The sequence below is a fragment of the Mobula hypostoma genome, chromosome 28 (genome assembly GCF_963921235.1).
Source record: "Mobula hypostoma chromosome 28, sMobHyp1.1, whole genome shotgun sequence".
Taxonomy (NCBI): Eukaryota; Metazoa; Chordata; class Chondrichthyes; order Myliobatiformes; family Myliobatidae; genus Mobula; species Mobula hypostoma.
In genome coordinates this window covers 26,946,259-26,960,984 of record NC_086124.1, presented here as the reverse complement: position 1 = coordinate 26,960,984, position 14,726 = coordinate 26,946,259, and the positions used below count along the sequence as shown (strand labels likewise).

General features: G+C 45.6%; 1 protein-coding gene across 1 annotated transcript in view; it reads left to right on the top strand.

Annotated features, from left to right (window-relative positions):
- huwe1 (HECT, UBA and WWE domain containing E3 ubiquitin protein ligase 1) overlaps positions 1-14,726 on the top strand; it is a 286,355-nt gene that overhangs the window by 93,943 nt on the left and 177,686 nt on the right. Inside the window, exons 17-21 of the mRNA XM_063034669.1 lie at positions 1,181-1,282; positions 2,679-2,759; positions 7,066-7,172; positions 10,737-10,914; positions 12,772-12,863. Coding sequence (XP_062890739.1) covers positions 1,181-1,282; positions 2,679-2,759; positions 7,066-7,172; positions 10,737-10,914; positions 12,772-12,863 — 560 coding nt within the window. The remainder of the gene's footprint in view (positions 1-1,180; positions 1,283-2,678; positions 2,760-7,065; positions 7,173-10,736; positions 10,915-12,771; positions 12,864-14,726) is intronic.

Below are 14,726 nucleotides of genomic sequence, written 5' to 3'. Positions count from 1 at the left end.
GGAGTTTGCTCATTCTCCTTGTGACCGTGTGTTCTTCCTATATTCCAAAGTAGTTGAGGTTAATTTCTCACATGGTTGTATTTGGGCGGTGTGGGCTCGTTGTTCCAGAAAGGTCTGTTGCTGTGCTGTATCTCTAAATATAAATGCCTGGGTTTATTTGGATGATGTGGGCTTGTTGTTCTCAAAGGGCCTGTTACACTGGTGAATCTCTAAGTATAAATTCCTTGGACCAGCCTCCTGGTCATTGTGAAGAGATTTCAATTGTCCTTGAGACAGGGATGGGAGGAATTCATTGCTTGGTCCTCCCAAACAATTCCCTCCACCTTTCCCAATGAAGGATCCACGTCCTCAAAGCTGTGCTTGGAGGGGAATGGGCACTTGTGAAGTGCAGCCCCACAAAGAAATGAGGGCAGCAACACATCTAAAGCTGCCTCCAGTCACGGTGTCACTTTTACTGCTTCGTTCAAAGGGTTAAACATACAGTGAATTGTGTCATTTGCGTTAACAACCAACACACCCGGGGGTGTTCTGGGGTCAGCCTGCAAGTGTTGCCATACATTCTGGCGCTAACATAACATGCCCACCATGCTTAGCAGAACAACACAGAACACAATAAAACAGAGCATACCAAGGAGCAGAACAACAGCAAAACAAGCCCTTGATTCCTTCCTCCCATTTAGTCAGTACTCTAACCCCAGGGCAGGTGGTCTTCAACCGCTAGCTTCTACTGGACTTGTATATTGCAGGTATTGGGCCTTCAACCTCCCCAGCAGACTCACAGAGACTCACGGGCTGGAGGCTTCAATGTGTGTGAAAGTGTTGTGCTATTGCCTGGGTCAGCAGATTGTAGCTTCTTTCCTCCACTTGTGAGACCTGTGTGGCCACACTGGCGATCCTGCTGTTCACTGGCATTCCTGTCAGTGGGAGCACTACAGTTGGTGGTGCCAACCTCTGGCAGACACAGTAAACCTTGGCCCTCACAAATTCCCACAGCTGTACTTGTAAGGACAGACAGGAAGTCCTTTGCTCCCCTGTCCAGCAGGCTGTATTGCTTCTGACATGGCCTTTGGTGCAGTTTGGCCTTGCACTTAATAAACTGAGCCCTTTAACATTTCTGTAATAAGTGTACTTTAGAAAAGGTTGAAGCATGATTGAACTTCTGGTCTTTCCTTTCTTGCAGGGGTCCAGTGCATTCCCCAGCGTGCGGCTCTGTTGAAATCCATGCTAAACTTCTTGAAGAAGGCCATTCAGGATCCAGCCTTCTCAGACAGCATCCGACACGGTAATGTGTTCTCTCCGTGTTGCTCTCCACCCAACTCCAGAAGTTGCTACAACTCTTGTCTGGAGTTTACATAGTTTCCTCTAACTCTGCCTTGCTTTCTGAACCCCTGAGCAACTGCAGCAAGCCATAAACACAAGGCATTCTACAGATGCTGGAAATCTAGAGTGTTTCTCTACTGCCCTGACTACCCTCCTCCTTCCCTTTCTCCCATGATCCACTCTCCTCTCCTATCAAATTCCTTCTGCAGCCCTTTACCTCTTCCACCTATCATTTCCCTGCGTCATCTGCACTCCCTCACCCACCTGCCAGCTTGTTCTCCTCCCACTGCTTCCATCCTTTTTATTCTGGCTTCTGCCCCCTTCTTTTCCAGTTCTTATGAAGGATCTTGGCCTGAAACGGTGACTGTTTATTCCCCTCCCGAGATGCTGCCTGACTTGCTTAGTTCCTCCAGCATTCTGATCTCCTTTGTGGATGAAGAACCTCTTGATGTTCTTAGTGGCTTCTCAACACTGTGATGGCCACCAAAAGAGGGGGTTTGAGGTTCTTCAACCTACGCCCTGTCTCTGTAGTTCCTTTATGTTCCCTAGGGCCGTGATCAGCAATGGTGCTGCCCATTAAGTCACATCTGCAAACATTTTGCTCCTCATAATTGCTCGGGTGGGCAGAATTAAGGGCTGTCACCCATTGTCATTGATTCTCCCAGCTGTTTTACAAGGTTCCCCCACCCCCCCAAAAAAAAACGCTGCAGGAATTCACATTTGGAAAGAGGCAGTCAATGTTGCAGGTCATGACCCTTCTGAACTGAGGGCAGGGAGAGGAGGGATGGAGTGAGGTGGATCAAGTAGGGAAGGCTGAGTCGAGTTAATTGGGGAGGGGTCATAACAGTGACTGAATCTGGCAGGCCACTGCAGATGCTGGAAATCTTGGAAAACTGGCACATAATGCTGGAGGAAGTTAGCAGATCAGGCAGCATCTATGGAGACGAAACAACACTCGACATTTTGGGCCGAGGACCTTCATCAGGACTGGAAAGCAAGCCAGAATTAAAAGGTGGGGGGAGGGGGTGGGGGAGGACTACAAGCTGGCAGGTGATTAGGGAAAGTGAGTGGGGGAGTGGGTACGAAGTATACTTTACATTATTGCAGTTTTTTTCCCTGCAGTTTGCCTTCTTTTGGACTTGGGTTGTTTGTCAGTTCTTCTGTCTGTTTATGTATAGTTTTTCGTGAAATTCTTTTGTATTTCTTTTCTCCTGTAAATGCCTGCAAGAAAATGCATCTCAAGGTGGTATGTTGTAACATATACGTACTTTGATAATAAATTTCCTTTGAACTTTGTCCTTTTCTGGTGTAATCTGTTAAGCAAAGTGCTAATTTAATTCTGGTGTGTTACCTTTCAGTAATGGATGGTTCCCTGCCTACCTCACTCAAGCACATTATCAGCAATGCAGAGTATTATGGGCCATCGCTCTTCCTGCTTGGTAAGTGAAATATTCTGTTAATTTGTTTATACCTTTCCTTTGAGCCCTGCTGTATTACTTGAAGCAAGTTGCATTTCCTGTCTGTAATGGTCGCAATTAGTTCCATTGAAATTCAGATTCATTTATGCACCATTTGCACTAATGACCAACACAACCTAGGGATGTGCTGTGGGGCAAGTTGTCGCTGCACATTTCAGCGCCAACATAGCACACCCATGATGTTTGGCAGAACAGCACAACACAGCAAAACAGAACACAACTCCAGGGCAGGCCTCCATCTACAGTCATCAGACTTCAACATTCAGACTACTGATTGGCATTCAGGCTCCTGTCCTCCCTAGACCTCCAGATTAGCCTTTGACGGGGCCCCAAACATCAGATGAACTCCAGCTTTGAACACCAGACCTGCTGATTGACCGGTCTTGTGTCTCTGTTCACATGGCCTTCAAGCGTAGAGTGGAGGTCTGGACTGCCAATGTTCTTTGTCAGCCAGCCACATCACTGGACTTGTATCAATTTAACATCAGAGAATGTGTACAGTATACAACCTGAAATTTTTACTCTTCGCAGACATGCGTGAAACAGAAAAAATCCTAAAGCATGAATGACAGAAACCTCAGAATCCCAAAGAACCCCCCCCCCCCCCGCTCACACATACAAGCAGCAGCAAAAGCACTAGCGGGGGTGGGGGGGGGTGGGAGAGGTCGCTCCTTCAACAATGGGAGTGGGAGACCAGCAGCTCACTGTTTCAATGTTACAAACTTCCGCATTGCTTCTCCAAGTCCCCCGACTTGGAGTCCAACAGGCTGTCTCTCGCCATGATACAGAGAGAGAGGGACCTTTTTCCCCGACAGCAGTGCACACCACCTGCTGTCTTGCTGTTTCAGTCTCCCACGACACTTCAGTCAGCGAGGAACCGGGTCGCCCATGAAGGCACGCTTCTTCCAGGCCGCACAAGGAGATATCAAAATGCCTAGCTGCATGACGAGTCCGAGAACCCACTACTTGTGGAGAAACGTAGCGTGAGCAGCAGCTGTAGATCAAGGACTCCAACAAGACCCCAGCCATTTTGAAAAGAAAAGAGACATGAGAAAAGAAGAATAAGATGTTTCATGGACAAACTGGAAGAAGTTGCCTCGGTCTGCAAAAACCCCTGGCGCCATCTTTTATTATGTTCTTAAATGTTACAATTGAACCTGCCAGTGTTGCAAAGGAAACCCCTTTCCTCAACTGAAGGGGGCAGCGGTGGGTGGTTGCACTGGGTGAAGTCACTGGGCAAGTTGCCGTGTGAGGCCAATCATCACAGCTCCAGGACAAGGTCCTCGGTTGAACGATACTAACTTTCATTCTGCGATCTTGTCCGAAGAGCTGTTCTGTTCCATTTGCAATTCTTCAGCTGACGCAGTCCAGCAAAAACTGGACAGCCTTCTGCTGAACTTGAGGTCAGAAGACAGAGCAAATGGCAGGATTTTTTTTAGCAGCTTGGAGAACCAGAGGGATCTTGGAGTCCATGTCCTTAGGTCCCTCAAAGTTGCAGCACAAGCTGATAGGGTAGAAGGCTTGTGGTGTGTTCATTAGTTGGGGGATTGAGTTCAAGAGCCACATGGTAATGTTGCAGTTCAAGGCCAAGTTCAAGTTTACTTGTCATTCAACCATACATGAATACAGCCAAACAAAACTGCGTTACTCCGGAGCCAAGATGTAAAACATAGTGTCAGCGGTCACACAAGGCATATATAACACGCATAAAATAGCAAGCACACATAAGATGTTAGTAAATTACAGCCACACAAAATATATAGTTTAAGACTCTCTGTGCATAATTGTTGCTTCTAGCAGTCTTCAGTTAAACACAATATGGCTTGTCTTCTGCCGTGTGAACACTGGGGGGCAGCACCGATTCCAGCATGGACGCCACGCCACACTGCCCTGACACTCCAGTGGAGTGTGCCTGGTCCAAATTCCTCTCTCCGGGGCAGCTGTAAGCATGTGGTACCACGGCTTGAGGTCAGGTCCTCACTGCAACCGAGGCCTCGCAGCTTGCCGGCCGTTCACCCCTGCTCACCGCCAATAAAAAAAGTGAATCGGGCTTGCATCATTCCACATTAACAGGGTCTAACAGCGATCACTTGCTGTTAGACTGTGCATTGACTCCTTCACCTGTCTTGATGCAGCAGCACGATCTGCACCAAGTCCAGCTCCTTTAGTTTTTCTGCCAACAACTCGCTGATGGGGTAGTCCTGCAGAACTTTTAAGTTCTTAAATGTCCAGCAGGGTTTTATAATCATAAAAAAAAGTTTAAAAAAAGACAATAACACCTTTGGGTAGGCCATAAAAGCTGCTGTGTACTGCCATCTTTCTGGCTCTATAGAACCCTGGTTTGACCACACTTGTTCAGTTCTGGTTGCCAGATGTAGGAGCATTAGAGAGGGTGCAGAGGAGATTTTCTGGGATGCTGCCTGGATTGGAGCGGATGTCTTATGAGGAAAGTTTGAGTGAGCCAGGCCTTTTCTCTTTGGAGTGAAGGAGGAGGAGTGGCAAGAGGTTCACATGATGATAAGAGGCAAACTGCAGACTGAGTGGATAGTTAAAGAGATTTTTTCCCAGCATGGAAATGACTAATACGAAGGGGGCATAACTTAAACTGATTTGGAAGAAACTACAGAGGGATATCAGAAGTTATTTTTTAAGTACAGAGTGTTGGGTGCACGGAACATGCTGCCAGAGGTGGCGGAGGAGGCAGGTATATTAGGGAAATTTATGAAACTTAGATAGGCACATGGATATTAGAAAAATAGAGAGCTATATAGAAGGGAAGGGTTAGATTGATCATAGGTAGGTTAAAAGTTTAGCACAGCTTGGGCTATGGGACCTGTATTGGTGATATTCCACAGCCATTTAATGAATTTTGTTTTTTCTAATGTTATTTCTCTGCCACCTCCCCCCCCCCCCACCCTCCTTTTCCATTTCCTATTCTGGTTCCTCTCTTACCCATTCTCATCGCCTGCCTCTGGTGCCACTCTTCCTTCCCTTTCTCCCATGTTTCATTCTCCTCTCCTTTCAGATTCCTCCTTCTTCAGCACTTAACTTTTTCCACCTATCTCTTCTCACCTTCTCACTTCATCACCTCCATCTGCCACCTTACCTGGTGTCACCTGTCACCTGACAGTTTGGGTTCCTTCTGCTCCCACCATTTAATCTGGCTTCAGCCCCCTTCCTTTCCTGTCCCGAAACTGTTTATTTCCTCCATAGATGTTGCCCAACTTCGCCCCCCATTTTTTGTTTGTTACGTTGAATGAACTCCCTGACTTGCGGTGAACTTTGATCTCTTTTCTCTGGATCTCTGGTCCATTCATGTGAACACGGAATGTAACTGTTAACATTGGAATCTCGTCATACTCTATTCCAAGCCAGATGTTTGCATGTTGAAGTGAGCTGGAAATCTCTGCAGTCATTAACACCTGCCACTCTTGAGCTTTCACAAGTCTTGAATTGAGCTGAAGTATGGGTCCTTTCTTCCCCTCAACTTGTCCTTCAGTCTTAATTAGTTGAAGGATAATGAACTGTAACATTGATGATGCCATTGCCTTTTCTCTCTGTCCCACTTCCTGGGGGAAGATGCAAGAGCACAAGAAGTTTGATATCTAGACTGCAGAGCAGCTTCTTCCCCATTCCTTTCAGACAGCTGAAACACCTCCTCCTGGTGATGCTACCTTTATCTCAACCTCTCGGTTATTCCTTTGTTGTCACTTCAGTATTTCTTTGTGCACCACTTTGGAGAGGCTCCATTCAGTTGTATTTCTTGTTACCATCTGCATTGTGTAGCCTGTGAATGTCATGCAAGCAAGGAATTTAATTTACCTTGGTGTCTACAGCAATAAACTGAGCAGCACAATAGCATAGTGGCTAACCTACCACGCCAGCAATCGGCGTTTATTTCCTCCTTTCACCTCATGATCGTGTGGGTTTCCAATGGGTACACCAGTTTCCTCCTATGTTCCCGAGACACGGGTTAGGGTTAGTTGGTTGTGGGCTTCCTATGTTGACCCTGGAGGCGTGACATGGGCTGCCCAGCACAATCCTTGCTGATTTGATTAGGCCCAAACGATGCATTTCACTGTATGTTTTCGTGTACATGTGACAAAAAGCTAACCTTTAAGGAGAGAAAGATGTATTTCTTTTGGAGACAACAAGATGTGAATTACCTTTTGAGTTGTTCCATTAGCCAGTTGCTCATTTGAACAATGTGTTGAGGCGCTTCTGTGTTGCAATTCTGATTTGATTTTTTTTCCCTTCCTACTTGCAGCCACAGAAGTGGTGACGGTGTTTGTTTTCCAAGAGCCTTCGCTGTTGTCCTCACTCCAGGATAATGGACTGACAGATGTCATGCTCCACGCTCTGCTGATAAAAGATGTGAGTCGTCACGCCCCTCTTATGGATGCATCTGACTGTCCGCTGCCGACCGTCTCCTTGTGGAAAGTACTGCCCTCCTGCCACCGTCACCCTTTGCCCCACTGGACTCACCGTGTCACAGCTCTTTCACGTCAACTGTTCCAAATGTACTTTAGCCCTTTTCTTGCACTCTTTCCCTGCCTCTAATTTCCACAAGCTTTAGAGTGGCAGCTTCTCACTTCTGATACTAGCCCTTCCTACACCATGACAAGCCTGGGTTAGTTTGATACCCCAGGGGAAAATAAAACAGCTTTGAAGTCGAAATGGCCAGCAGGAAATGAAGTGCATGCTTGCATACAAATCTGTCTACAGGAGAAGCCTCTGACCCTTCAAGGGCTCCACAGTGAGCGTGTCACTCCTGCTTCACTACAAGAGAAGTCCTAACCCTTTGATGGATCCCCAGTGAGCATGTAGTGAAGCAGGAGTGACAATGTTCAGATTGCTTCACCCATCCAAAGCCCTAGGGTTTTACACTTGTTGTGTCAAATATGTTTGCATGTTCAGTTTAAAAAAAAATAGATGCAGGGCTACCATCTAGCTGTTATCATCTCCTTGCTGAGGTAGCCCACCCTTCTTTGGTTTCACCACTCCTAAAATATCTCTCAAATGCTAATCGCAGTAATGTTGGCGCGTTGGTGAAGGTGGCCAAGTCCTGCATGGTAGCTGTCATTGTGACCATAAGGCAGGGGTCCCCAACCCTTTTTTTTTGCCACGGGCCAATACCATTAAGCAAGTTTGGGAAGTCCTGCCATTAGACATAGGAGCAGAATCAGCTAATTTGGCCCACTGAGTCTTCTGTGCCATTCCATCATGGTTGATTTATTATAGATAGATATACTTTATTAATCCCGAGGGAAATTTGGTTTCGTTACAGCTGCACCAAACAAGAATAGAGCGTAAATATAGCAATACCCCCAACAATCAAACAACAAAATGCAAACTATGTTAGATGGAAAGTAAGTCCAGGACCAATCTATTGGCTCAGGGTGTCTGACCCTCCACGGGAGGAGCTGCACGTTCGATGGCCACAGGCAGGAACGACCTCCCGTGCCGCCAAGTGTTGTATCACGGTGGAATGTGGCCGAAGTCCAACAGTAAAAAGTTCAATATCCAGTCCGCAAACACGTTCTTCGATCGTAATATGCCCTGGATTGCACCATCTGTTGTTAACCAGATCAGTAAGCACCCAACTCCTTTACGCTTACCGCTCTCAGTGCACTTCCGGTCAGCCGGAACGGTATTACCCACCGAACTCCTCTTCTCCAAAAGTCTCTCAACACCATTTTCCTGCCTTCTCCCTGTAACCTTTGATATCCTTACTAATCAAGAACCTAACCTCTGCTTTAAATATACCCAATAACTTGGCCTACACGGCTAACTGTGACAATGAATTCCACAGATCCAGTACCCTTTGGCTACAGAAATTCCCCCTCATCTCCATCCTAAAGGGTTCTGAGGCTGTGTCCTCTGGTCCTAGACTTCCCCACCTTAGGAAACGCCCTCTCCATGTCCTGCAGCTGTACAAGCACGAGCTATCAGGGTTCAGTTCCTGCCATTGTCTGAAGGGGTTTGTATATTATCCCCTGTGATTGCGTGGCTTTCCTTGCTTGCTCCGGTTCCCTGCCACATTTACTAAAAATACATGCGCGTTAGGATTAAGTGAGTTGTGGGCATGCTGTATTGGCCCCAGAAGCTTAGCGACACTTGCAAGCTGTCCCTGGCATATTTTCGGACTGTGGTTGACGCAAGCAATGTATTTCAATGTAGGTTTCGATGTACATCTGACAAATAATGCTAATTTAATCTTAAATTTTTAAACATTGGACAGGGAAAGTTCAGAGGGATATGGGTTAAATGGGATTAGCTTAGATGGAAATCTTGGTTAGCATGGACCAGATGTGCTGAAGGGTCTGTTTTAGTGTTGTATCACTATAACTAAGTCAGTGTATGTAATTAGGGCTCCGTCAGGATAACCGGATTCCTTTCTTCCTATAAAGCTAATGTTTATATTTATCTTCTCTTTAACTCCCTTCCTCTCACTCATTCAAGTACCTCCACAAGTTAAATTCTGAATTTCATTCCCTTGCATTGCATGTGTATTTCCACTTTCAATCCTTTCACCAGCTGTCATGTTGAAAATTCATGGAATCCGCCGCCCCACCCGCTCATCCCTAGAAACTCCTTCTTTCAGATCTGAAGTCCTTCTTTCTTCCTTGTCTCAAATAAAAACAGGGAAACATTGGAGATATTAATTCTGGCTATATCTGTGGGAAGAGAAACGGTTGAAACAGAAGGGTTAATTATCTCTTTCCACTGCTGCAGCCTGACCTGAGGATTTTTGGTTTTTACTTTAAATTTCAAGCATTGGCAATTCATAACTTTTTTTCCACCTCAGTTGTTTTGTCAATTTGATCTAAAATCTCTGGCCTCTTGTTTATCAGCTTTACCCAATGCAAATGCTCTTTGTTTACTTTCAAGAGAACAGCTTGCAACGAATTGCCAAGCTCTGGCACCATCTTATCTGAGACACAACTCAGGACATACAGAAACCTGCCACTCTCCCATAAACTCTGTCTACACTTCTTGCTGACTCAACAACACAGCCAGCTCGGTCAAAGACCCCACTCATCAAATACCCCATTCTCTCTCCTCCCCTCTCCACCAGGCAGAAGGTACAAAAGCCACTAGGCTGATGGACAGCCTCTAACCCGCTGTTATAACACTATTGAATGGTCTTCTAATATGATAGGATTGACTCTTGACCTCACAATCCAACTTGTTTTCATCTTTCAGTCACATTTATTATCACTGACGTGTCGTGGCATCTGTTTTGCAGCAGCAGTACAATGCAATACATAAATAAACCATAAATTACCATATGAAGTACAGATTTATTTTTAAAAATTAAGTAATGCAAAAAGGGAGCTAAACAGTGAGGTGTTCTGGGTTCCTTGTCCATTCAGAAGTATGAGGATGAAGGGAAGAAGCTGTTGGGTGCGCGTCTTCACGCTCCTGTATCACCATCTTGACGGTAGCAGAGAAGTGGGCCTGGGTGATGCCGCCTTTTTGAGGCCTTGCCTTTTGAAGGTGTCTTTGTTACTGGGGAGGCTAGTTTCCCATGATGGAGCTGTGTGAGTTTACAACTTAGTGTAGCTTATTTTGATCCTATGCAGTCGCCCCTCTCCCCATACCAGACAGTGTTGTAGCTAGTTAGAATGCTCTCCTTGGTACATATACATCTTTGGTGACATACCAAATTTCCTCAATGCAACCCCCTTTTTTTTCCCTCTGCATTCTGTTGATGCTTTTACCTTGTACTACCTCACTGGACTATGGAATGAATTGATCTCTATGAAAAGCATGCAGGACAAGCTTTTTCCCTGTAGCTTGGTGTACGTAATAATTATAAACCAATTCCAATTCAAGAGCCCCTCCGATTTTGAAATGTGGATTTTGAAAGGAAATAGGGCATCAAGCAGTAATAAAACCAGACCATTCCTCCTAGTGTTTCATTTATTTCCTCAGGTGCCTGCAACCCGTGAAGTTCTGGGTTCCCTGCCAAACGTTTTCAGCGCGCTGTGCCTGAATGCTCGTGGGCTGCAGTCCTTCGTGCAATGCCAGCCCTTCGAGCGACTCTTCAAGGTGCTCCTGTCCCCTGATTACCTGCCTGCGATGAGGAGACGCCGAAGTTCAGATCCCCTAGGTCAGTGTTGTTCCTCTCCCCGGTTCCAAGCTGTTTAATAACATATCACACAGGGGTTGGGGTGTGTCTCCTTACTCTATTGAAATTGGTCTTCTAAGACTGTGACTGGTAGACCAACCTTCGCCTCTTTCTATATCTCTGTACATTTCAAACTAGATGCAATGGTGATGTGATTAGTGTGATGCTTTGTACCTGCTACCACCAATTGGGATTCAATTCCTGCTGTTGCCTGTAAGGAATTTGTACATTTTCCCCATGACTGCATGGTCTGTCGACGGGTGCTCCAGTTTCCTCCCACATTCCAAAGATATATGGGTTAGGGTTAGTGAGTTGTGGACAGTGTTGTGTTGGCATTGGAAGTGCAGGCTACCTAGCGCAGTCCTCGCTGATTTGATTTGGTGCCAATGACACATTTCACTGTATGTTTGACACACTTCACTCATGTAGAGTTCATGTTTAATCTTTAATGGCCACTGTTCTCTGGGTGCTCCCTCGCTGACACTTCTACAAGCTGGCCACATGGGACAGCCTATCATGAAGGGCTTTGATAGGTTCTTGAATATCAGTACTCTTCAGAGATTGTCTGTCTGACATAACCAGGGCTATGATGTACAGCAGCTACTCATACGCCATCCACCACCTGCTCCTACGACTTCACGTGATGCTGATCGGGGGCTGAGCATGTGCTACACCTTGCCCAAGGGCGATTTGCAGGCTACCGGAGGTTAGGAGCGCCTTACACCTCCTTTGGTAGAGCTGTATCTCCACCCCGCCGCTCAGCCATTATTAGCAAGGGTATCAAAAGTTACAGCAAAGGCCGAAAAGTGGAGTTCAGAGGGAAAATAAATCAGCCATGAAGGGACTGGTTGTGCAGACCCAATGGACTGAATGGCTTAATTCTGTTCTTCTGTCTTGTGGTCTTGTAATGATCTAAGACTTCAAACACTGAAGGAACAGCAATATGTTTCCAGCTAAGGATGGAGGCATGTTCCTTGTGTACAGCATGGTGGTGATGCAAAGGTAGTTCAAAGGTCCGGTTTGATGTCATTATACAGCATACATCCTGAAATGATTTTTCTTCGCAAGTATCCACAAAAACAAAGGAGTGCCCCAAAGAAGGAACAACAGTTAAACATAAAAACCCCAAAGCTTTCCCCAGCTCCCCCCACCGGCAAAAAAAAGTAGGCATCGGCACTGCCACCGAGCACACAAGCGGGAGCAAAGCAATAGCAAAAACACAGGCTTACAGTTACCCCAAAGACTTCGTGTTTCACCCAGCATTCGACATACCACAGGTTCTCACTCTCTCTCCCTAATAAGGGAGAAGGGGTGTCTCTGTTTTTCACCAGCAAGCGGGGAGACATAACAAGCAACTTGCTGGTTTACAATGTTAAAAGTCTGTTACATCGCTCTTTTTGAGCTTTGTGCCTGATGATTGCAAAACCCCAGGTCTTTGGGCACACAGCTGTAGATTTTCCGACTCCCATGACGAAACGCGGGTCCCCGCCGTGACACCGACCTCTGACCTGCCCATCTCCAGGGCACTGAGATCTTAGGCTTCCAAATCTAAGCCGGACTCTCAGGCTGAACCGTTGGCGTGCCGACCAATGGCCAATCTTGAAACCCCGAGAGCGGGTCCCATTCCCGCAAAGAACTGAAGTCAGCATGCAACTCCAGGTCGGGATCTTCAAAAGAACACTGAAAGGGAAAAATAAAGATATTAAAGATAGAACTGTTTCTGAAGATGCAAGCAAAGGAGTTGCCGTTTAGCGCCTTCTTGACTTCTAGTTGAGTAACTTAGCCAGTAATATCATTCAGCACTTGCTTTAGTAAGTACTGTTGAAACTCCTTGCACAGGTGATACGGCATCCAACCTTGGCAGTGCCGTGGATGAACTGATGAGACACCAACCAACTCTGAAGACTGACGCCACGACAGCGATCATAAAGGTGCGTGTTTTGTGTCCAGGCTGTCACAGTGGCATAACCGCTGTTCAGTCCCAATTTCCTGTTCCATCTGTATGTAGTGTGTATGTTGTTCTGTGCCCTGGCTTCCTCCTGCACCCCAAAGATGTGCCAGCTGGGAACTGTTGGATCTAGTGAGATTGATCCTGAGGTTCTTTGGAAGTCATAAAAGAGGCATAAAACGTAAAGGTTACAGGAACGAAGAACAAATCAGGAAAAGATAGGGGAGAATAAGTTATAGTTGTCTCATAGTCAGACTAGAGGTAAAATTCTAGTGATAACAATTAACCTATAAAGTAGCCAGAGTCAAGTGGCGTGCACATGCAGAAATACTGATAAGCTTCTAGAAAATAGTCAGCAACACTCCAATAATTAGAAAATTTGCTGAACAATTTGCATGTACACTGTATATAGGTGATATATATATATATAAAAATTACAAGCAGGGATAGAAGGTTAAGCTGTAAGGAAACATTTCATTATAACAATTCTACCCCCTAATTCAACGAAGGTTAATTGGCCAATGTGTGTGAGGGGTAGAATCTGACAGGTGTTAATGGATACATCGACTGGGGATGGAAGAGATAGGATCCGGGCAAAATTGGGGAGCGTGATTTCTCTTTGAGCCAGCAGAGGCTTGATGGGCCAATGGCCTTTTCTTATATGGAAATCTGTAATTTGGTATGGAAAGAGTAATCAGAAATAAAGAGCAGTTGTGGGATTGATTTTGTCAGTTCTAGAAGAAAATAAAATAAAGCCTTGATCACAAAGAGATTCTAATTCAACAGATGTCTTTTGTTGATTTCATCAGCTGTTCACAGGTAACCAAGCCTCCACAGTAATGTAATGAATGGCATCAGATGCTTATAAACTGATAAAGAACAACTAAAAGTAAAGAGTATTAAAAGCTCTGGTCATGGTAATGACAGTACATAGCAGTGTCGCTAAGGTAGGCGTTTGTAATTTAGTATTCCAGTTTTCAGAAGTCTTAATTGTTTTATACCCGGTTTAGAACATGGTACAGGCCCTTTGATCCAATCTGTATAAACCTATTCTATAATCTAACCAACCGTTCCCTCCTACACAACCCATAACCCTCTTTATCTAAGTGTTTCTGATATATCCCTATTCTATCAGCCTCTACCACTATCCCCAGCATCGTTTTCCAGGTATCCACCACACTCTGTATTTTAAAAAATCTTGCCTCTGACACCTCCCTTCAGCTTTCCTCAATTCACCTTAAATCGATGTCCTCTGGTGTTGGCCATTGCTGCCCTGGGAAAAGGCACTGGCTGGCCACTCTATACCTCTTATCTTACACCTCTATGAAGTTGCATGTCACCCTCCTTCATTTGCTGAGCTTTTCCTCAGCAGACGTGCTCTCTAATCCAGGCAGTGTTTTGGTAAATCTCCTCTGCACAATCTATATAGGTTGCACATCTGTCCTATTGCAATGTAAACAGGACTGAACACAATACTCCCCAAGTGCGGTCCAGCCAAAGTTTCATAGAGTCACAGCCTGAGGTGTGAAGGACGACACAACACATGCACTGTGAACCATCTGTCAGTTTGAACGTCAAGTTTGAGAAGACCCCCAAGGCCCCTCTATTCCTCCACACTGCAAAGAATCCTACCATTATAAGTGTAGCCTTATTTTTGGAAGACTCTTCTGTGGCTAGGTTATAGAACACGACACCACAGAAACAGTTCTTTATGTCCAGGGAGTCCATGCTGAACTGTTACTCTGCTGTGTCCCATCGACGTGCATCTCCTGGAATTTTTACTGGGTGTGTCTCAAACATGGTGACTGATGCATTTTGACAAATTATTACTGTTGCAATAAGTATG